General features: G+C 41.7%; 1 protein-coding gene across 1 annotated transcript in view; it reads right to left on the minus strand.

The window, feature by feature from the left end:
* SLC9A2 (solute carrier family 9 member A2) overlaps window positions 1–23,001 on the minus strand; it is an 87,673-nt gene that overhangs the window by 3,674 nt on the left and 60,998 nt on the right. The window contains exons 7-12 of the mRNA XM_007456840.1: window positions 22,790–22,950; window positions 22,146–22,348; window positions 13,701–13,790; window positions 12,894–12,964; window positions 5,856–6,017; window positions 1,691–1,787 (exon numbers count right to left, since the gene is read on the minus strand). Of these exons, the coding sequence (XP_007456902.1) occupies window positions 1,691–1,787; window positions 5,856–6,017; window positions 12,894–12,964; window positions 13,701–13,790; window positions 22,146–22,348; window positions 22,790–22,950 (784 nt within the window). The remainder of the gene's footprint in view (window positions 1–1,690; window positions 1,788–5,855; window positions 6,018–12,893; window positions 12,965–13,700; window positions 13,791–22,145; window positions 22,349–22,789; window positions 22,951–23,001) is intronic.

The raw sequence follows: 23,001 nt of genomic DNA on the forward strand, positions 1-23,001 counted from the left end.
AAAAAAAAAAAAAAAAAAAAAAAAAAAAAGTGTGATCTTTATAGATGAGAAAACGATCGAATTCATCAAGCACCTTCGACTACCTTGAAGTACCCTGTCTGTATTTACCCATCAGTAGTGGCTGGGGAAAAACACAAGTCAACTCATACCTTCCCTATTGAATAGTAATTGCTAGTATAGAAACCAACCACTTTGGGCCACTTGGTGGCACCATGACCCTCTATTAAGTCAAGAACATTTCTTCTTTTCAAATTGAGAAAAGCTGCTGGCTCCCTCAGTAATGATCACGTCCTGGTATTTGAAGCCATACGATTTATAAACAAGGGCTGTCCAGGGCATAATATTTTTAGTTTTACAAGCTCTAGAGAAATCCACTTCCTAAAATAAATTATATTTAGTAATTAAATTCGTTTTCTGATAGAAATAACGTGTACTTCTTGGGAATATCCTTATCCCCAGAACTATATCAGACCTAGCAGAGATAAAAAGAAGTAATGCAGAACAGCACTCAGTTCCTGCCTTGAGGAACTGGCTATCTAGTTGGGCATTGAAAGCTAACAAAATAATACTAAATCATGAAAGGAGGTACTAAAACTGCAAGGCTTGTAGGAGCTCTAAGTGCTATTATCCCATTCAAAGACAGGTCTGGGAACAATATAGAGGGTGTTGGGGAAACCTTAAAAATCGGAGAATATGGATGGACTGACAGGAAGGAGTGGGACATTCCAAGTGGAGACACAGGGGAGAGCAACACAGTCCAAGGAATGAATTCAGACCTGTCCTCCGTGGGTGTCTGGGTGGCTGAAGGAGAGGTAGAAAAGGGGAACTTGAAAATAGATCCCAAAGGCTGAAAGAATAGTTAGTTTAGCCTGAAAGCCACGACTGCTTTGTCTCATTTTAAATAGGAGGATGCTGCGTTAAAAGGGGCTTGAGGAAAAGAATGGAGCAGCCGTAATGTTGGATGGAACGGGCTGGTCTGTGGGGAGGCCAGCTAAGAAGCCACAGAAATGACCCTGATGTGAGTGACTGGGACCCCTGACAACTGCTGTGTCCCTGTGCCACTTCACCTCACTGTGCCTCAGTTTCTTTATCTGTAAAATGGAGACAATAATACCACCACTTGTTAGAGGATTAAAAGAGGTAATACACGCGATGCAGAGAAATGGGGCTTGGCAAACTGTATGCACTGTTAACTGTATTATTAGCAAACTATGAGAACGAGGTGTTAAAAATGGAAATGGTTTGAAGGAAGTGACTCAGAAGATACAGGAAAGGAAGAAATGATTGCACTTTATGAACAACAAAGAAGGTTAAATACATTTTTAAAAGGCTTCTTCTAAGCAATACAGCTATTTCATTAAAAAAATTTTAAAAGAGCAATCAATTGCTTTCTTCACCATTAGATAACACACTTTTTTTTTTTTTTTTTTTAATCTCCAATCCTTTGGTAGCAGAACTCCCAGCTCCCTGGGTCTCCAGCTTAGAGCCTTGACCAAGATGTCTGGGAGGAGGGCAGTACCCTAAAAGGACAGACCCTGGGGTGGATCTGAGGGAAGGAAGTGTCTGGTGTGGCACCTGCTGAGGGTGCATGACGGTGGGACAACAGCCACTGTTACTGGACAGCATCTAATCTGAAGGTATATTTTTAGCCAAAGGCAAATACATATTTTGCTAAATAAATTATTCTTACTCGCTGACGGATCTGATAGAGATTTCTTGATAATATTTCTCGAATTTCATCCATTTCACCAGGTGTGAGCTTCCTTATTTTTTCTTCACGACAGTCACTGTGAAAGTTTAGAAAAAAATATTTTACTAGTCAACATGTATCAAATTCATTAATTTTCTTTCTTAGAGATATAATATCATCATTTAAGAAGAAGAATCTTGGGACTTCCCTGGTGGCACAGTGGTTAAGAATCTGCCTGCCAATGCAGGAGACACAGGTTCGAGCCCTGGTCCAGGAAGATCCCACGTGCCGCAGAGAAACTAATAAGCCCATTGGCCACAACTACTGAGCCTGAGTTCTAGAGCTCATAAGCCACAACTACTGAGCCTACGCGCCTAGAGCCTGTGCTGTGCAACAAGAGAAGCCACCGCAATGAGAAGCCTGCGCAACACAACAAAGAGCAGCCCCCGCTCGCTGCAACTAGAGAAAGCCCATGCGCAGCAACGAAGACCCAACGCAGCCAAAAATAAAATATTAATTAATTATTTTTTAAAAAAAAAGAAGAAGAAGAATCTTAAAGAATAACACTTAGGAATTATTCAATATTTTTAAATAATTCAAAAATCTAAAACGTTGATTTCAGTGTCAAAATCATTCATACAAGTTTAATCATGCACAAGTTTTTTCAGGGTCTATTCATGCAATTATTTAAGGAGGAAAGACCAGAGTAGCTTGCAATGCTATCACTTTATTATTTCTAATACTCCATAAATTAATATAGGATTTTTTTTCCAACAAAAACTTTAGCTGCATTTTGCTATTATGGCCTATTCTTTTAAATACCTCATTAGAAACATTTACAAAGACACCATTTATAATATGTATGTACATACAATTGATCCTTATTATTCAGGGATTCCATATTTGCAAGCTCAACTACTTGCTAAAATTTATAAGCACATTATCAGTACTCATCGCACTGTCCCAGTCATTCACAGACATGTGCAAAGCGGAGAAAAACTTGAGTTGTTGGGCATGCACGTTCCCAAATGAGGCCTAACTCATCTGCCCCCTTGTCTCAGCTCTCATGCTGTAAAAAAAAATGTCCTTTTCACAGCCTATTTAGTGCCATGTTTTTCACATTTTTGTGCTTTTTATTGGTGATCTTGCTGTTCTAAAGGGTCCCCAAGTATAGCTCTGAAGTTCTGTCTAGTGTTCCTAAGCGCAAGAAGTTCCTAAGTTTTAACTCGACTTTTTCTGAAGGATATTTTAGCAGGATATGGAGCTCTAGGTTCAGTCACATTTTTTCAGAATTTTTGAAGCTACCAATGGTGTCCACTGGTTTTGCTGAAAAAACAGTTGCCAGGTTTTTTTTCTCTTTTGAAGAAAATAAGTCTCTTTTTCCCTCTGAGTATGTTTAAGATTTTCTCTTTGTATTTTTGACTTTTTGTGGTTTTACTAGCAGGTATCTCATTTGGTTCTCTCCCTATCTAATCTGCTTGGGGTTGTCACAGTTCATATCCTTTATCTATTTGGGGAAGTTCTCAGTCATTATCTCTTAAAATATTGCTTCTACCAATTTCTCTCTCATCTCCTGGAACTTTTCACTATATATATATATATATATATATATATATATATATATATATATGAAATTATCCCATATATTTCTCACTTTCTTTTTCATCTCTTTTTCACTCTGTTCTTCATTCTGGTTATTTCCTTCTGTCCTATCTTCCAATTAATCACTTCTCTCTTCAGCTGTGTCTAATCTGTTTTTATACCTATCAAATGAGATCCTAAATTTAGTTACTTTATTTTTAGCTCAAATATTCCACTTAGATATTTTTTGTTTATATAATCTCCATGAGGATGCCAAAAGTGTCAATGCCCTTTTCTTTCCTTGAACACGTTATTATTTCTATTTTAAAGTCACTGTCTGATAAATCAATTATCTGAATCCCCTTTGTGCCTATTATTACTCTATGTTTTGTTGATCTTTTTCTCAATGTTTTCAGTCACATTTCCTTGTCTACTCATATGCTTGGTTATTTTGGATTGAGTGCTAGACATTATATATTAAAAAAATCATGGAGATAGTTTAACGCTCTTTACAATATTACTTCCTCCAGAGAAGATTTAAATTTACTTCTCTTGAGCAGCTGAGATAGAGGCAATCTCAGTCTCTGATGATTTAAACAATCATGAATTGAGATAATTCTAGGCTGGCCTTCTTTCCTTTGAGGGTTAAGGTGTAGGATTTTGAAGGAAAAACCTAGAGCTGAGTACATACAAATGCTCCTCCTTCTTCGTAGGTTCTGAATTCCCATTTTATTCTCTAAGACCAATTAGTCTGTCAGAACCTCTGTTTTAGCTTTTTAGAGTCTCAGATACATTCTCTGTATTCCAGAGAGAAAATGGCAACAAATACCAGTTCTATCCTCTTGAACCTCCCTCTTTTTTGACTTCTGGCCAAGAAATTCCTCACTCTAAGAATACTCTCCAGCTTTCAAGCAGATATTTAAAATATATTTTGGACAAAACATATTTTGTCCTTTTTCCTCTAGTTTTCTCAGAAGGTAGTTGGTCTGGCCCTCAGTTCATTATTGCCAGAAATATGACTCCCCATTGCCTCCCTTTTTTGCTTCTACCTTCCTCGAAAGAAAACATTTCAGGAGAGGTGGAATGGTCAATATGGCAATCATTTACCCAGCTATGTAGCTATCCATTAATTTTGTTACCTACTTTCCCTAACCCTAAACGTTTGCCTTTACTGGCTTCTACCACTGGCTTCAAAATGAACTGTGAACACAGGTAAAAGTGAGATTTCCTCCTTCTATGACCACAAAGGCAATGGCTCCCTTTTGAGAAGCTGGATAGTTGAATTACTGCTTGCTGCAAGCACAAAAGGAACAGTGCATAAGAAAGATCATAAATTGTAAAGCTAGAGTAAACTGTAGGATCAAGCCTAGCCCCATTTTCTACTTGAAGAAAGTCAACATCAGGGAAACAGATGGACCAGCTTAAGGTCACACAGTGAGTAATTTGCAGAGCTGGGACTATAAATCAGTCATTCTGCTCAAGCACCACTATTTCCAATTCAGTATAATGCCTTTATGTCTGAGCCATCCTGACCACTACCTTCTTTTTATTCTGGATTGTGTAAACTACCACAGTTTTTATAGGGGACTATAGTCCTAGTAAAAATCATAGTTTATATGGTTGGGTGTGATTTGGAGCTTCCTCTCTCATTTCAACCGTCCCATAGATATAGCATTTTGATTTAGGTGACATTTAGCTTAAAGGAGCTTCAGGCTCATCAGTGAAAGAAGAAATCAGTGGAACCCGTAATCTGTCATTTTTGTGTAGAGGAGGAATGATGCTTACATGATAAACTCGTTTGCTAATTTGCTAACAGTATTTACTGTTCTGCTATGGATTTGCTGTAAGAGTCTCTGCTGTAAGACTTTTAAGTCTCTTTACATTCTGGGTCTTCATTTCCTCATTTTTAAAATTAGGTCAATGCATCTCAATCCTGGATGAATATTAGAAACTTCCATATGCTTATTATATACTTATAAATAAACCTATACCTGGGCCTCAACCCCAGAGATCCTGATTTTATTGGTCTGGGCCGGGGCCGGGGGGGGTGGGGCGGGGGCAGGCATACGTATTATTTAAATGCTCCTACAGTATTTCTAATGTACAGCCTGGGTTGAGAACCGCTGCACGAGATGAACACTGATGTTCTTTCCAAGACTTAAACTATGACTCTGCAAATAATCCATGAGGAAATAGCTTTGTAATTACATGCATATTTATAATTGCAAATTATAACATACCTTAAAATATTCCATTTCAAAATGCTTGCTAAAGAGGCTTTACTTTCAGAACACACTGAATTGCCCAAAGCAAATATCATAAAGGCATAATCATCCTAAACATGACAAAGTACTTTCTGACTGGTCCACTCTGCAATAACACAACATGGTGTGATGTGACGTGACAGAACATAACATAATGGACACATTTCCAGGCTTTCACGTTTTAACCAGGATCTTGTTCTGTTGTGAGGTCTTAAGGAATCATGTTAGGAAATAAGTCAAATTTGCTGTTATTACTGGTTTCACAAAACTATAAAGACATACTTAGTAATACTAACTTTCATTTGCAAAACAGGACTTACTTCAGAGATGCAAAAGAAGGGACAGTACTTATCATTCCCGTCTCTGCCATCTCAATGGCATGTTTTATTTCAAGCTTTTTATATAAAGACACAATGCTTGACTTGGGTTGGTTCTCCCGAATCAAAAGCCTCCGCAGGTACTTGTCATCAAACTTCTTAAACCTAGAAATAAAGAAAAGAAAAGCTTTGATTAATTAACACGCCATGGATTAAGAAGAAAAACCTGGTTTTACCAATAAAATCATTTCCACTACTCCCAGGGAAGAAATTCAATAGCAGTGTTTAGTTAGTCTGATCATTATATTTATTTTTACATGTGCAAACCTGAATATATATGTATATATAGAGCACATATTAATATATTTCTGTATATAGCCACAACATACATGTATCTAATACTCACTAATTATAGATTAAAATGCAGATATTTCTACATTTCCTATGTCTCTGCTTCCCCCTTCAGCAAAGTTATTCAAAAATGTTGTTAATACTCCCTTTCTCCGATTGCTCTCCTCTGATTCTCTCTTGAACATTCACAGATCAGGCTTTTGCCTCTACCTGTCCATTGAAGCTACTCATACTGAGGTCATCAGTGACCCCCACGAAATAAACCCAGTGGTCAACTGCTAGTCCTTCCTGACCTGTCCTGCTTAAAACAGTGTCTTCCAGGACACCATAGTCCCCTGGGTTCCCTCCTACCGCTTTCTCAGCCTCTTGCGTTGGTTCTTTTCCTTCTTTCTCTCCTCTTACGTCGGAGTGGGTGCAGTCCTGGTCCCCTTCTCCACCTCCACTCACTCTCCTGTCTTGTCCAGCCTCGGGGATTTCTTTTTTTTTTTTTTTTTTTTTTTTTTTTTTTTTTGCTGTACGCGGGCCTCTCACTGTCGTGGCCTCTCCCGTTGCGGAGCACAGGCTCCGGACGCGCAGGCTCAGCGGCCATGGCTCACGGGCCCAGCCGCTCCGCGGCATGTGGGATCTTCCCGGACCGGGGCACGAACCCGGGTCCCCTGCATCGGCAGGCGGACTCTCAACCACTGCGCCACCAGGTAAGCCCCCTCGTGAATTTTAATAGCATCTCTATACCCAAAATTCCCAAATTTGTGTCTGCAACTCCAGCCTCTCTCCCAAACCCCAGAAATGAGTGTCCAGCTCCCTGGTCAGCGTCTCCACTTGGACATCTCATAGGCATCTCAAACCTGGCATGCTCAGAAGGATCTTCTCCCAAGTCCTCCCCATCTCAACTAGTGACAACTCCACCAGGTAAAAAACCCTGATGTCACCTTTGATTCTCCTGCTCCTCCCCTATTCCATGTTATGGCCTGAACTGCGTCCCCTCAAAAATTCATATGTTACAGTCCTAGTTCCCAGGACCTCAGAATGTGACTGTATTTAAATTAAGTTAAAATGAGGTCATTAGTGGGCCCGAATCTAATGTGACTGGTGTGTGTATTATAAGAGGAAATTCGAACACAGACACGTACAGGGGGAAGACCATGTGAATAAGCAGTAAAAAGAAAGACACTACAAGTCAAGGAAGGAGACCTGGAGCAGAGCCTTCCCTCACAGCCTTAGAAGGAACCAAATCTACTGACACTTTGCTCTTGGATGTCTAGCCCACAGAACTATGAGAAAATAAATTTCTACTTAAACCACCACCGTGTGGTACTTTGCTATAAGCAGCTCTAGCAAAGTAATACCCCACATCCATTCTATCAACAATTTCTGTCGGTTCCACCATTAAAATACACACAACAATCGAACCATTTCTCACCATTTCTCCTGCCATCACCCTGGTCCCAGCATTATCATCTCTCAATGGGTTCCTGCAACAGGGACTCAGTTGGTCTCCGTGCTTCTACCACTGTGTTCCTATGGTCTATTCTCGACACAAGCCAGAGTGATCCTGAAGGTCAAACCATGCAACTCCTGACTTGAGTAAAAGTACAATGACCTGGAGGCCCTGCACCATTTGGTCCTGCCCCTCTCAGCACTGTGCTGCTCTAACTCAGGTCCAGCCTCTCTGAGGTCGTTCCTGTCCTGGAAATGTGCCAGCTCTGCTACCGCCTCCAGGCCCCTATACTTACTATTCCTTCTACTAAGAACACTCTTCCCCGCACACTTGCAGGGCTCGTTCACAGACCTTCTTTAAGTCTTTCCTTGAAAGTCGTTTTCTCAAAAGAGCCTTTTCTATCCATCCCATTAGAATTGCATTCCCAGAACTCTCTATTCTACTTCCCAGACATATTTTTCTCCATAGCACTCATCACTTTCTAACAAGCTATATAATGTATTCATTTATTTTATTTTCTGTCTCCTAGCACTAGAGTGATCCATATGGGCAGTTTTTTGTTTTGTTTGTCTTCCTGTCTCACCAGTGCCTAGAACAGTGCCAGGTGCACCGTAAGCACATAGGAAGACTGGATCATCTGGTCCCAATTCCTCTCTGGATCCACACCCTGTAACATATCAAGTTACTTGGCAGTGTCCTTCCGCCATGGCCGAGGTGCCCTGCTCTGTCCAGCTTCCTGCCACTGAGCTCAATAATGTCACCTGCTTTGGTCAATGGGCTATTAGCAGACACAATGATGAGAGCAGAGGCTATTAATGGGCTTGTTCATTGAAGCTCACTTCTTGTGCTGCCACATCGCCATGAGAAGGATGTGTACGTAGAGTGACTCCTTAGCCCCAGGACAAAGGTGGATGTCGCATGAAGCAGAGTTAAGTCACCCCACCTACACCAGAAAAGGCCAGCCAGGATCAGCTGATGACTGGCCAACCCTCTGAAGCAGGAGCAAGACCAGGCCAGATCAGCCAAGCCCAGCCCAGATCAACTGACTCTCAGCCTCCTGACTCAAGTACTTTAATAACAAGTGACTGTTCCTTTGAGCAGCTGAGTATTGGGTTGGTTTGTTACATAAGTGTTATGCCAATATTCAAGTGAATCAGCATGCAGTTAAGTATTTGTTGAGAAAAAAATTAATGTATCAGAGTGATCCCCATAAGCCCAAAGAGGTTTACAGGCACACCTGTGCTATGAAGGGAAGCAATGCTAACCCACATTCTTGGTGCTAGCCCTTTGTTCCAAATACTGGAGGGCTAAGAATAAGTACAGATTCATCCTGAAAGGGCTTTGCTATTGACTGGCCACTGCATGAAACACTGGGTCTACTTTTTTCTAAGTTTATTTTGAATTTCATGTGAAGCTCATTGAACCAGGACACCTGGCAACAACACAACATCTTTTTAAACTTTCATTATTAGTATTAGTATTAGTATTAGTATTATTGTTTTAGCTTTCCACTAGAGATCCACAAAAGGAAGAATAAACATTAAAGACAATGACATCTGATCTATGTAGTGTAGGAATTGTGCACTTTCTTTTTTTTTTTTTTTAATTTATTTATTCTTGGCTACCTTGGGTCTTTGTTGCTGTGCACAGGCTTTTCTCTAGTTGCAGCGAACGGGGTCTACTCTTCACTGTGGTGCGCGGGCTTCTCATTGTGGTGGCTTCTCTTGTTGCAGAGTCTGGGCTCTAGGCGCACAGGCTTCAGTAGTTGTGGCTCGCAGGCTCTAGAGCGCAGGCTCAGTAGTTGTGGCACACGGGCTTAGTTGCTCCGCAGCATGTGGGATCTTCCCGGACCAGGGCTTGAATCCATGTCCCCTGCCTTGGCAGGCAGATTCTTAACCAGTGCGCCACCAGGGAAGCCCAGTACACTTTCTTTCTTTGCTTCATTTCCATACCTTTCATGTGTGCCAAGCTACACATAGGCGACTTATTTCATTATCATTAGACAAGTTTTGCCAAATGTGAGAAACTTCCCTACTGCATGACCCTTTCATTTCGTTCTCAAAGGATCAAATGACTCAAGAATTCTCTGGCAGAACCATTAAAAATCCACAATAGGGCTTCCCTGGTGGCGCAGTGGTTGAGAATCTGCCTGCCAATGCAGGGGACACGGGTTCGAACCCTGGTCTGGGAAGATCCCACATGCCGCAGAGCAACTGGGCCCATGAGCCACAACTACTGAGCCTGCGCATCTGGAGCCTATGCTCCGCAACAGGAGAGGCCGCGACAGTGAGAGGCCCGCGCACCGTGATGAAGAGTGGCCCCTGCTCGCCACAACCAGAGAAAGCCCTCGCACAGAAACCAAAACCCAATGCAGCCAAATAAATAAATAAAATGAATTTATTTTTTTTTAAATCCACAATAAAAGGATTTCAGAGGAAAGGGAAAGATACCCAACAATCACTTGTTTTTTTATGCCATTTTTAGTAACATCAACAGTTATGTACAGACCAGAAATGAGATCGGAGAACTGATTTTAAAAATGGCCTGTGCCAGCACCAAATCCCTCCATAGTAACTTCTCTTCTCTACTTACAACGTACAGTGTGATTGACAATCCAGGAAATTATTTGAAATTTACCTGGAAAACCTTCATGCAGGGAAATATGGAAGGGTCTATAAAATTATTGAATAAAGTACATACACTGCAGAGAAAAATGTTAGGCATGTAACACTATTACCTTTCAGACATTTAGTATTGGGTTGGCCAAAAGGTTCGTTCGGGTATTTCCATATGGAAAAACACAAACTTTTTGGCCAACCCAGTATTCATAGTCCAATTGGCCCGGTGCCTGTAGGTGTCTGCCTGGAACAGACTTACATATAAAGTGTCTCTGCCGGGAACACAGGATGGAGCCGGACTTTCTCTGACATTCAGTCCTTCACCTGAGTCCCAGACCAAACCACACGATCACAGCATTCACCTCTTCCATCACCTACCACTGCCCCAGGGCCTGGGGACCTGATTCTTACACCACGTCTCAGTTTCCCCCTGCAGAGGTAGAAGGAGTGGGATAAATCCTTAGTCCAATCTTCCCTCAGGAAAAGAACAAACTGTTCTGGGTTACCATGCTCACTCACCACTTCAGGAAAGGATTGACAGGATGCGAGAGAAAGAAAAGCGGTTGGGTTGAAAGGGAGACGGAAGATGGATAAAGGCTTGTCTGTGAAAACAACAGAGAACAAGAGGCAGAAAAGCCTGTATCACAGGCGGAGACAAGGAAGGTCCCAGGGACGTAAAACAGGGTAACATTGAAAGTTATGAGGCAGAGAGCTAGGGTTCTCTGCTCTACCTCCTGCCTCCCAGAAAGTGAATACTGCCCAAGATAAATGGCCTTTTGTTTCATACTTTTACAATGGAGAATTTAGTTTGCTTTATTTTATTACTATGTGCCCCCATCTGGCTAACTGGGTACTCTGTCCGTACAAACAAAATATTTTTCCTTTAGTTATGAAGTCAGGCTAGATCCAAGGGGCCTTTCTACATTAGTAAACAATGTGGTCAGGCTTGTAAAGGTTGTGTCATCACTTATAGTCTCTGCAACTCATTACTTACCAATGTCACACACACACACACACACACACACACACACACCTGTTTCCTGTATGACTGTTTTGTTGCCTTTATTATATTGCAAAATTTTAAAGTCCCAAGTCTATGGCTTGCACTTTTCATGTACTCCAGTATCATGTCAGAACATGTGAGCAAACAGTAAGCACTCAAAAATGCACTTATGTTCAATTACATGAATTGGTAGGTTGGTCAACTTCAGCAGTGGGGAAGATCTGTTAGCAAGTTAGAAAAGAAAACACAAGAGGGTGATAAGGATCCACCAAGTACAGTTTGGAGCCTGTCCATCTCTCTTCAGGGACCAGCTGAAATGCATGCCTTCAGAAGGCTTTCCCAGCCAGTGATGTGCCTGTGAACATTAACAAATTACTTTCTGAGAAAAAAAGAGGCCCTGATTTGTAGCATTTGTCAGTCACCTGGCACACTCTCACCATGGCTGATTCAAGTCACCAACGTAGATGGCACTGAACTTAGATCAGGGAGGAGATACACACAGTCAGCTCCCACCAGCCCATGCGAGCTGGCTCCTCTGGCACCCCACTGGCCCTAACCCTGCTGTCTGAATCCATTCTTACTTCTTGATCCCATAAGTCTGTATTTCAGAATATATTAAAGTATGCACCTAATTCTGCCTGGCCTGTCTACCTCTTGTATTTCAACTATGAGATCCTTGAAGAGAGGCACTGAATCTTAATTATCATACATATATACACATATATAAATAGAGAAAGAGAGAGATACACATCTATGAAACTGCACATAATCTTCCAGAGAAGTGTAGCTTTAAAAATATTTGTTATTTTGGCGAGTCTATGTATCTCCTCAGGTGCTCTGGAGTTCTGCATTTGACAAAGCCCCTCAACATGTATGGGAGAATAAATAGTAATGGAGCCCCCAGTTTTTAACCAAACAGACTGTATTCCTCGGCCGCCCATATAATTAGTCCAGGTCATACAAGGCCAGGCCATGCGATTCAACTGGAAGAACTGTGTGGAATTTCTGATAACTTTGGTTAGGAGGAAGCTAGTACATATTCTTTGTCTCTTCATTGACTTTATTCCTGGAATGTGTACACAATGGCTAATGCTGCAGCAGCCATTTTGGTCTAAGAGGCAACCTTGAAAATGGAGGTTCTTGGTGGAATCAACTAGATGGAAGGGTTCTGGAACCCTGAGGAATCTGTGGAGTGTAGCTCATCTATTAAAGGTGCATTGCCTACCTGATATTTACATAAAAGAGAAATAAGCTTCTATCTTGTTAAAGTTACTATTGTTCCAGGTCTCTATTACAGCTGAACTTTACCTTAAAGGACATACTATGGCACAACAGGAAAGATTTGAAACTCTGAAAAATAACACAAGTCAATATGCCCTGCTTCCAATGGAGCCTTACTTGCTCCCTGTACTGTCCCAGGCACTTACAAATTGGTTGAACCATGTTTTTAGTTTTTCCACCACCTCAAGGCCATACCATTTTTCTTTTTAATATACAGACCATGGCTTGCACTGAGTAAGTGTTCAATAAATATTTGTTGAATTGATTTTCCTGTTCAAAAAAAAAACCATGTCCTGCTTCCAGACTGATTCAGAGCCACGTAATAAAATAATGGCAAAAGGTCTTCTTACTTGTCTCTCCAAAAGTTGTGACCCCAGTGTCCACAAACATCTTCAATCCCGGTCTTCACATGATCAAAAAACTAAAACAGAAAAAGCAGGCTGATTAATTTTACCTCAAATCAGCCATTTCCATTTCTATTTATAAAAATTAGTAATTTCTATTTACAGAAATTCTAATTCCTATTTCTACTTGTAGTTGTAAACATTTTATCTATAGAAATTCTAATTATAGAAATTTCTCTTAATATCAAGCTTAAACTTCAACGACCCTGACAGTTTTTGCTTTTTGTTCATTTGAATAAACAATAAAACAACAATTCATCTTCGAACAAATTGATGAGATGTTTGTCATATCAATCTTAGGCAATTCATAGATTATTTTTCTCATCATGTATATGTATGGCTGAGTTGCTCTGCTGTGCACCTAAAACTATCACAACGTTGTTAATCGCATATACTACAATATAAAATAAAAAGTTAAAAATAAATAAAAAAGCCTGTTCATAATTTTGGAAAATATGAAATATGGTAATACTCTTCCAGTAGAAACATTTCAGGTTTAAGGAAGTGGATACTCCTGTATTCCTGAAGGAGTGTAGCCTCCGTGGGGCTGTGTTCATTCTACCCCCAATTCACGCCCTTCTCTGTCCACCCCCTACCCTACCCTGTCCACACCCTATCCTACCCCACCCCCCTCACCCTCTGCCAGTTACCTCTTCAGGAAATGAGCACCATGGTGTCAAGCAGTCTGACTTTATCCAATAATTCTCCCTTTGACCATTTAAATTGTTACACTATGGATACATTAACACCTACCCGACAATGGATTTCCTCACTGACAGCTTGCTGTTTCTTATTGGACCTCTTAACATCAAGGAACTCCACCAGCGGTCGGATAGTTATTCCCTGCACAGAAAAACAAGGATGAGAGGGGAAACTTCTTGTCAAATTCAAGAATAACTTCTATTCTCCTGAACTGTGATAACTGACCAAAGATACCCCGACCCCAAGACCCAACACAGCATATGTAACGTTTTGTTACTTTTTTTTTTTTCTTCTTCCTCTCTAACAGCTGGCGTATCTTCAGAGGGCCATGTCCCCAAACCTGCTACTAGAAGCAAAACAGTGGACAGGATGCAAGGAATGGAAAGCGTTAATTCTATGTAATTCTAAGAAATAGAAAGTAATTCTAAAAAATAATAAAGTATTATCCAGTTCAGAGGAATCACCTACTTGTATTATTCATAGAAAACATCTCAATGATTCATTCATTAATCTATTAAACAATTTTAATTGAGCTTTTATGGCGTACATGTCGGCGGCTCCGGCATTTGGGACACAGGGATGGATACTTAAGGACCTCAGCTCAAGGGCTTCATAGTCTTATGAGGAGAAGGATATGCACAAAACCAGTTACAAAGCAGGCACAGGAGGAATGAGAGAGATACACAGGGAATGGGTCAAGGAAGGCTCTGCAAAAGGGAACCCTGGGGCTTCCCTGGTGGCGCAGTGGTTGAGAGTCCGCCTGCCGATGCAGGGGACGCGGGGTGTTTTGACACTTTACGCAAAGCCTTCCTTCTCCTCATATGTTAAGTATGTTGTGAACATTAAACATTCTAATACATACAAAGACCTTAGAAGATTACCTGCCTTGCAGTAAGTGGTCAATAAATGTTACTTATTACAATTCTTAGAAAGGCAACACGATACAGTCCTTAAGAGAGTGTACTCTGGGACTTCCCTGGTGGTCCAGTGGTTAAGAATCCGTGCTTCCACTGCAGGGGACATGGGTTCAATCCCTGGTCGGGGAACTAAGATCCCACATGCTGAGCGGCCACAAAAAAAAAAAAAAAAAAAAAAAAAAAAAGGGAACCCTGGATCAGAGTCTTATAAGTTGTTGGAAGCAGAACCTAGCAGAGACCTAACAGGAGCACAGGACCGTCCGTGAGAAAGGAACCAGTGTGGGTTTGGGCATGTTCACAGGGCACTTGGGAAATGGGGAGAAACATAAGCTATTTAGTAAGCCAGGAAGAGAAAAAAATCCTTAATATATTAAAAAATATCTGCCAGAAATCTCTAGTGAACATCTGACTTAATAATGAAACATTAAAAGCATTTCCGTTAGAAGTAGGAACAACACAAGGATACTCCCAACCTGCTGTTCCACAATGCTTGTCCTGGTCAATGAAATAGGAAGAGACAGAGGGGAAAGCATAGGTACTGAAAATAGAGTGACAAGGTTTTTGTTGCTCAAGGATGACCTAGTTTTTGTCCTAAAAAATCGACAACAATCTTTTTCATTTAAAAATAACAAGAAAGTTTAATAAAGTGACTAAACATAAAAAGAACATACACAAATCCATCCCATATACTAATTAAAAAAAAAAACAGAATAAACACCTACAAAATAGCAATGAAACATACATGTATAGTGAGAGACAGAACGGGAGAGAATATATTTAATACTAGTATATACTACTATATTATATATTATACTATATGGATACTAAAAATATATATATATACACACACACATACTTTTATACTCTCTACAGAAGTACATAATACATTATATAATCCTATCATGAAATGCACAAAAATCCTTTACAAAGAGAACTGTAAAATGTAATTAAGGGATATTAAAAAGATTTGAGTTTGAAAAAAACACAGAAAGTTCCTAGGTGGGATTAGTTAACAATATTATGATGGCAATTTTATCTCAATATACGTGCAATACAATTGCGATAACATATTCCAAAGGATTTTTAAGAAACGTGAATATTTAGAAGTTGAGAAAATGTTCAAAATTAATCTGGAAGAGTAAATGGAACCAGAAAAATTTAGAGAAAGGAGAATGATGGGGAACTAACAGCTCCCAAAACAAACTATCGCTATTATGTTTAAAATTATGTGATACGGGCCCTAAAATAGGCCAAGGGAGGAGGGGGTGACAATGCGGGGTCCAGGAAGATCCCCAAGTTTCTTGCCTGGCTGGTCGATGGCTGCCACCACTTGGCATGAAGAATTCATGACCAGGAGGGATTACTGGATTTATGGGGAGGGGTGGATATGTTGAGAGATGCTCCCTGACATGACTGGTTCCTTGCTCACCTCTCTGCATGTCTTTAAGTCTTTAAGAATGTTTCTGATAATATAAACTGTGACACACACACATTTTGTAAAGGAGGTCACTAATTTTGTTCCATCAGTCCAGCTCTGGGCATTTTTCAGCTTCACTTTCACTTTCTAAAACATGAATGATTTTGAGCAAGTTTGGCATGACGCACCTTGTGTTCTGCTTGTAGTTCAGTCTGCCACTTTGAAATAACATAGGAGGTGATAACCATTTTCCAATCAACACATATTCTGTAATTTTTAACTTATGTAAATGAAAATAGGTGTCAACATGTGGTTTACAGTGATGGGTGATTTCACTGAGTTTCTGATTCCATGAAGCCTCTGGGTTAATAATAGCTCCAGGAAAAAAAAAAAAAAAACCAACAAAGTCAGTGCTATTTATAAAATGACACAATGTGTTCTGAGGATACTAAGTGTTGTTTCACATGCTTTTCTCTACCAGGTATTCATTCAGTTAATAATAAGTGAGTGCCTTATATTTGTAAATATAGGACATAAAGGTAAAGATGGGACACGGGGCCTGCCCCAGTCACTAAGCTGATTTCTTCCACTAGACGGATAACCTAGAATAAATAAAACAAAACTGATCCACTACAGGAAGCAAGTGTGGCCCAGAGCCCAGGTCAAGTCGAGTTTCTAAAACTATAACGTAATTAAGTTTATAATTAATAAAAGTATGGATGAGATGCAATGGCACGTCTCATTTAAAAATACATATTTGTACAGATGAATCTATTTGCTGGGCAGGAACAGAGACACAGACATAGAGAACGGACGTGTAGACACGGTGGGGCGGGGCGGGGGGGAAGGAGGGGCGGGATGAATTGGGAGATTAGGATTGACATATATACACTACCATGTGTAAAACAGCTAGCTAGTGGGAACCTGCTGTACAGCACAGGGAGCTCAGCTTGGTGCTCTGTGATGACCTAGATGGGTGGGATGGGGGGAGGGAGGTCCAAGAGGGAGGGGTATATGTATACATATAGCTGTTTCACTTCACTGTACAGCAGAAACTAACACAACATTGTAAAGCCACTATACTCTGATAAAAAAATTAATTAATTTAATTAAATTAAACCCCAAAAAGAAGTATTTATTTAAGCAGTTCCTTTTTAATAGTCCCCATTCTCTCTTAGAATTATTTGCAGTTGTCATGCTGTGCTCAAATGGAATTATTTGATAGGTTCTGCCTTACTTTCTCTCCCTCTCTTTGTTCATTCCTTCCTCAATCCATCTATTTTGGAGGGAGAGTACATGGCATCCGAATGTCATATTAAGTTCCCCAAGCTGGATGTTATATTCTAAGAGCCTGGGTCTCTGGTTGGAGGACACAGGAAAAAAAAAAAAAAAAAAAGGAATACTTTTGAAAATGCACCTTATTTTACCACATTGCAAAATTCCTCATTTTTTGTCACCTGGGGAGCAGCCTGACAAGGCTTAGAAAAACAGCTTGTTACCATCCATGTGGGTGAAAAAACAAAGAAACCCCTTAGTTTTCCATCAAACCAATGAAAAACATATTTGCAAAGCACAAGTTAAATTTTTACCCATTCATTTGGCTTTAGCGCAATAAACACAACACCCCAGAGTCAGGCCTGGCAGAGGGGAACTGTTACACAGCAGCCCGGGAAGAATGACAGCGAGGTAAGCTTTATTTTTTCCCTCCGCCATCTCTGCTTTCTGCCCACCCTCACCCTTCTGCTCCCAGTAAAGTGAGAAAGTAAAAGGCACTGCTGCCCGATTGAGGAAGGAGCATCTTTGGGTCCGTTCTTTTGGAAGAAAATGATTTCTTTCATTTTTGTTTTTTTGCAATTAAATTTTGCAAAAAACAAAGGGGGGGGGGGTGAGGGCACGCGGTGGGGAACAGCTTTCTATTTCTTTGCTGATTTAACAGGCAGGCAATTTCCAGAAAGACTTGAAGAAACTGTTTTCATTCATTAAAAAATATTACTGTCATTGCTATGCTATCCTATATAAGGCTTTTCCACATTCCAAACTTGACCACAGAGACCATAAATCTGGCTGTACACACAATGTTTATTTTAGAATGGGGTAAATGGGATGAGAACCAGAAAAGTATTCAAGGAGGAGCTTGCTACCTTGCAAGTAGGGTGAAATGCAGACTCGTCAGTTTCGGACAATGACTTAACAGCAGATTACAACACTAATCTATGATGGAGGCAAAAAGAGACTCCGCCCTTGGAATTCCAGTCAACCGTGCTCCGTGATGGACTTCTCCTCAACTACTCAATGAATTTCCAGAATTGTGAGGATCCACCCTATAATTATAGGGACTAACTGAATAATAAGTATTGGGCTCTGAAATACATTGAAAGGAATTAAGTTTTTCTTTCTCCTATTATCATTTTACTTAATGTTATAATGCAAACAGAGCAAATCATCAGGTTAAAACCTTGCATCAGGTATTGTGTTTACATACATATTTCCTCTCTACTGCCTGGGAGGGAGGTACCATGATTCAGACCTTAGAGCAAAGCAAACTGAGGCTCACAGATCCTATCAAGAGCTGGGCCAGAACACTAACCCAGAACAGCCTACTCCAATGTCTGTGCTTTCTACCGCTGGATTCTACCCTGCCTCAATCTTGAATATCATTTTAAAACAAGAGAGATAGCTTATATTTTCTATATCATTACCAATCTAATTTATATGAAAACGAACGTACACGTCCAAGGAATCGGAATCGTTTACTCATTCACTATTCTCCAAGTAAGACTGTTTTCCGGGAAGATGTTAATGGCTTCATCAAGAGGCTACTTTAATTATCAACGTGATTCAAGGAACGTTAAAATTCTCATTATAAATCTTAGTATCAAAAAGGAAGCCACGCGTCACAGGAAATTCTGCTTTAGAAGATGGTGCTAACTCAAGAGTATCAGGATGGAAGTATTAAAATGCTTCCTACAAGAAATACTAAAATAAGAGGGAAAGGCATTTTAATGTTTAATGATAGGTCCATCAACATAAAAGTTGTCATTTGGAGAAGAATGCATCGCTATTCATCAGAAGGCAAAATTGTAGGCATGGATGATAATTAGTTGTTTCTACTATGTTTGGAACCCACTGAGTCTCTCCTCCCAGGCTCCTTTCCCTGAGTCCCCTAATAATGGATGTATTCTGGAAAAAAGAGCCTTTCTGAAGGCAGCGTGTGTGTACTTGTGTGTTTGTGCATGTGTGTGTTCATCGTCTCCTAAAGACCAGTGGGGGATAGGAAACGGGAGGGAAAGGGGTCAGGTCAAGGACCCAAGTGATAGCCGTTAGTCTCCAGTCTTTGCACACAGAGAGGGGATGGGGCAGACCACAGCGAAGGGAAGGGAACAGGAGGTGTGGGACCACACAATTCCTCTTCCCATGGGCGTCACAGTGCGTGTCACAGGGTCATCCTTAAACCTAATCAGAGCAGAAGACTGTCCACAGGGCATGCTTGCAGATGCGGAATATGGACCCCCCCAAAAATCTCCATCACTGAAGGGTTTACTTGCTACGTTTACAATACCAAACAGAGCCAACACAACTATTTTGTTTGTTGCCACTACTGTTGTTAATCTGTCACATTAAAAACTTTCTTAATCAATGTTAACTATTGATATACACAGCACTCATCCAAAGTGGGTGTGTAGTCCTTTAATGTGGGGAATCAAAACTTCACTTAGACCTTATGCCTGAGTTACGATTCCAAAAAGCCAAAATACGAAGAGTGTAAAAATGACGCCTTATATTGACCACCTGTACGCATACATTCAAAGAACAACAGTATACATTTATTGTAATATTTTTCTTTTCCCTATGTGATGTTTGTTCTGAATGCAGAAGTGCAATGTTATGTCTGTCGAATCTAATAACTAAACAACCTGAGCTTGCATTTTGCGTGTCCTCTCTGGAATTACATCTTTTTATTCAGTCTTTTTTTTGTCTCACGTTACAAGGCATAGACTCAAGCACTCTGCCCTAGGCTGCTCCGGAGACATTAAAGGGCTCAAGGCAAAATAGATTCACTTTCTTTTTCAAATTCTCTCCCATTTGGGTTTTTACATAATATCGAGCAGAGTTTGAAAAACAACTTGTGTCATTAACGTGGGGCATTTGTTATACTATCCTCTTTACATTTAATGTATGTTTGAACATTTTCCTTAATAAAGTTTCCTTAATAAAGTGTCAAAAACATAAAAAAAGAAGAAAGAGAACAGGCAGATGAGCAAAAGCACATTAGTGGTTGCCAGGGGCTGGGCGAAGGGAAGGGAGGAGTGACTGCCTAATGGGTATGGGATTTCCATCTGGGGTTATGAAAAAGTTCTGGAGTTAGATAGTCGTGACGGCTGCTCAACACTGTAAATGTATTTAATGTCAATGAATTGTACCCTTTAAAACTGTTACAGTGGTAATTTTTATGTTATGTGTATTTTACCACAATTTTTAAAAACTGGGTTGAAAAAAATAAAGAATATTTGTATACGTAGAACTGAATCACTTTGCTGCACACCTGAAACTAACACAACACTGTTAACTCTGCTCCAATATAAAATGAAAAGTTAAAAAAAAATGGATTCCCTCCACAACGCTGCCTCAGACGTGTGAGACCAGCTAATTGGATGCTTGTTCCAAGGTTCCTGCAAACACACAGTGAAAAGATGAAAGCAGGGAGTCTGCTTGTCCTCTCCACCCCTGGGGCGCCATCTCCCTGCGTTGAGAAACTCAAACCAACCTGGGATGTCTGAACCAAACTAGTATGTGTCCCTCTAACTGGAACTATCCCTAACCGTAACTGGGTAATACTGTCTTCTCTCTCGGGGGGCGGGGGGGTGGGGGCAGCAGAGCGCCCCACAGTTCTGAGCTTGCCTCTGGAGTCGGGGTCCCGGGCTCACCCCCAGCCTCCATCATTCACCAGACTCTGGCCCCTTCTAGCCATCCTGCCTGATCACTGCTCTGGGTCCCACACTGCCTTTCCCACTCGTACCCTTTCCTCTTACCAGCCTCTTCTCACAGCGGCCAGGGGCTCCTTTTACCAAGTAAAACACGTCACGCTTCTGCCCCAAACTTGGATGCTTCCGTTTCACCTGGACAGGAGCCAACGTGCTGACACTGGCCCGACGGCCCCCGCTGCCCCACATGACCTAGGACTCCGGACTCTCCCTCACCTCCTCTCTCCTAAACCACACTGCCCTCCAGCGGCCACGTGGGCTACGTACACACCGCCTCCAGACCTTTGTGTTTAGTTCCATTTGCCTGGAATATTCTTCGGCTCAGCTAATCCTTTTCCCCCCTGCAAACCTCTACTCAAGTATGTTTTTCACTGTTGCCTTCCACGACTATTCCATCCAGAATTGTAACACGACTCCACCCTCACCAGGCCTGAGCCCTACAGCTTCCTACTGTCCGGCGTCTCTCACCCTCTAACAGACTCTAATTCCCTCACTTACTCTGTTTACTTTCACTGGAATGGAAGCGTTGCAGGGTCGGGGATATTCCTGGGTTTTGCTCACTCGTGGATCCTAAGCACCCAGAGCACTGGCTGGCACACAGAGGAGCCCCAGACGTAATTTCTAAATGACTATCCGCAGAACAGAATCTCCTAAGGGCTGGATAATTAACTTAAAGGGGTTGATGAACTTGCAAAGTCAGGATCTTGACCCAGACCCACGCCCTCCTACCACAGCTCTCCACCTCCCCATATTAAATGTGTAGTCACCCCTCCCATCGTTTCAAGGGACGCACAGCTCAGCAGTGAACCCACGTCAAAGAGCTGCTGGGAGGTCATCGCACAACCAGCATTTAATGAGCACACTTACTAGGTCAGAGAGGAAGACAAATGCGGAGGATTAGCAAGTGCAGCTCATAAATTTCCAGGAGGGAGCTCAGCTCACACAGCTGAGTTTCCTTAAACAGTAATTCTTCTGTGTCAGCCAAGTGACCAAATTGGACTCGCTCAGGCCCCTGCACAATCCAGTGACGTGAGGAAACACCATTTTCCCTCATTTCCTAACTACCTAAGCCTCAAGTCACCTTGGCATCATGTAAAAGGAGTTCACGATGATCACCTGCGTGACCCTGTTTCCTCCTGATAAAGCGAGAGACTTTGCCGGGAGACCGAGCTCCACTCACCAGGATGAAGACAGTGAAGAATATGACCACTATTGCCGCCGTGATGAACAGCTTTTTCCGGGGAAACACGGCAGCAGGAAGGAGAAACACCAGTGCAAAGCAGATGGCCCCGCGGAGCCCACCGTAGGCAATGATGAACTGGTCCTTGAAGGTCAGGGGAATCGTCCGGAACCAGTTAATGGCCTGGGTCAGGACAAAGACACCTGAGAAGAAAAACAAAACCAAAGGAAACAGACTGTGTGAGGCCAGGACACAGGAACGTGAAGGCGCATTTTCTGGGCTTCTGTTTCAGGGCAAAGTATTTCCGAACAGGTCCCTTTCCTACCATCCTGCCCGCATTCCTCCTCCTGCCTCGCATCACTGGGCTCTTGGAGTCAGAGACGCCAAGAGAGGTTAATTCCACTTAAAGCAAACGTATGAAAATACTCCGGGGAGGAAAGAGTATGTCAGGATGAGGGGAGAGGAGGAGAAACAGGAGAAGGGAGAGGCCCAGGAGAGCGAGGGGGTGGAGGAAGGAGATAAGAAAGACAAGAGCTGAAGACTGAGAAGGAGCAGCAGCGGCCACAAAGGGGAGGGGCGGGAGAAAGGGCCCATCTCTCCTCGCGCGACCCCCAGAGCTCACGCAGGGGACACGTGCTCATTACCCAGCGCCCTCCAGATCAGGCAGAAGGCCAGGGTGAAGCAGACGAAGGCCCAGTTCCACTCGTGGTTCTTCCCCACGGTGGACACGCCCATGAAGATGAAGATCAGGGTCTCGCTGACGCTGCTCAGCATCTTCATGAAATACTTGATGGTCGTGTTGGATGTCTGGGACACGTTTTCTTCCACGTACTTTTTTATGGTTACTGCACAGGCT

The sequence above is a fragment of the Lipotes vexillifer genome, unplaced genomic scaffold, assembly GCF_000442215.2.
Source record: "Lipotes vexillifer unplaced genomic scaffold, Lipotes_vexillifer_v1.1 scaffold777, whole genome shotgun sequence".
In the NCBI taxonomy this organism is placed as follows: Eukaryota; Metazoa; Chordata; class Mammalia; order Artiodactyla; family Lipotidae; genus Lipotes; species Lipotes vexillifer.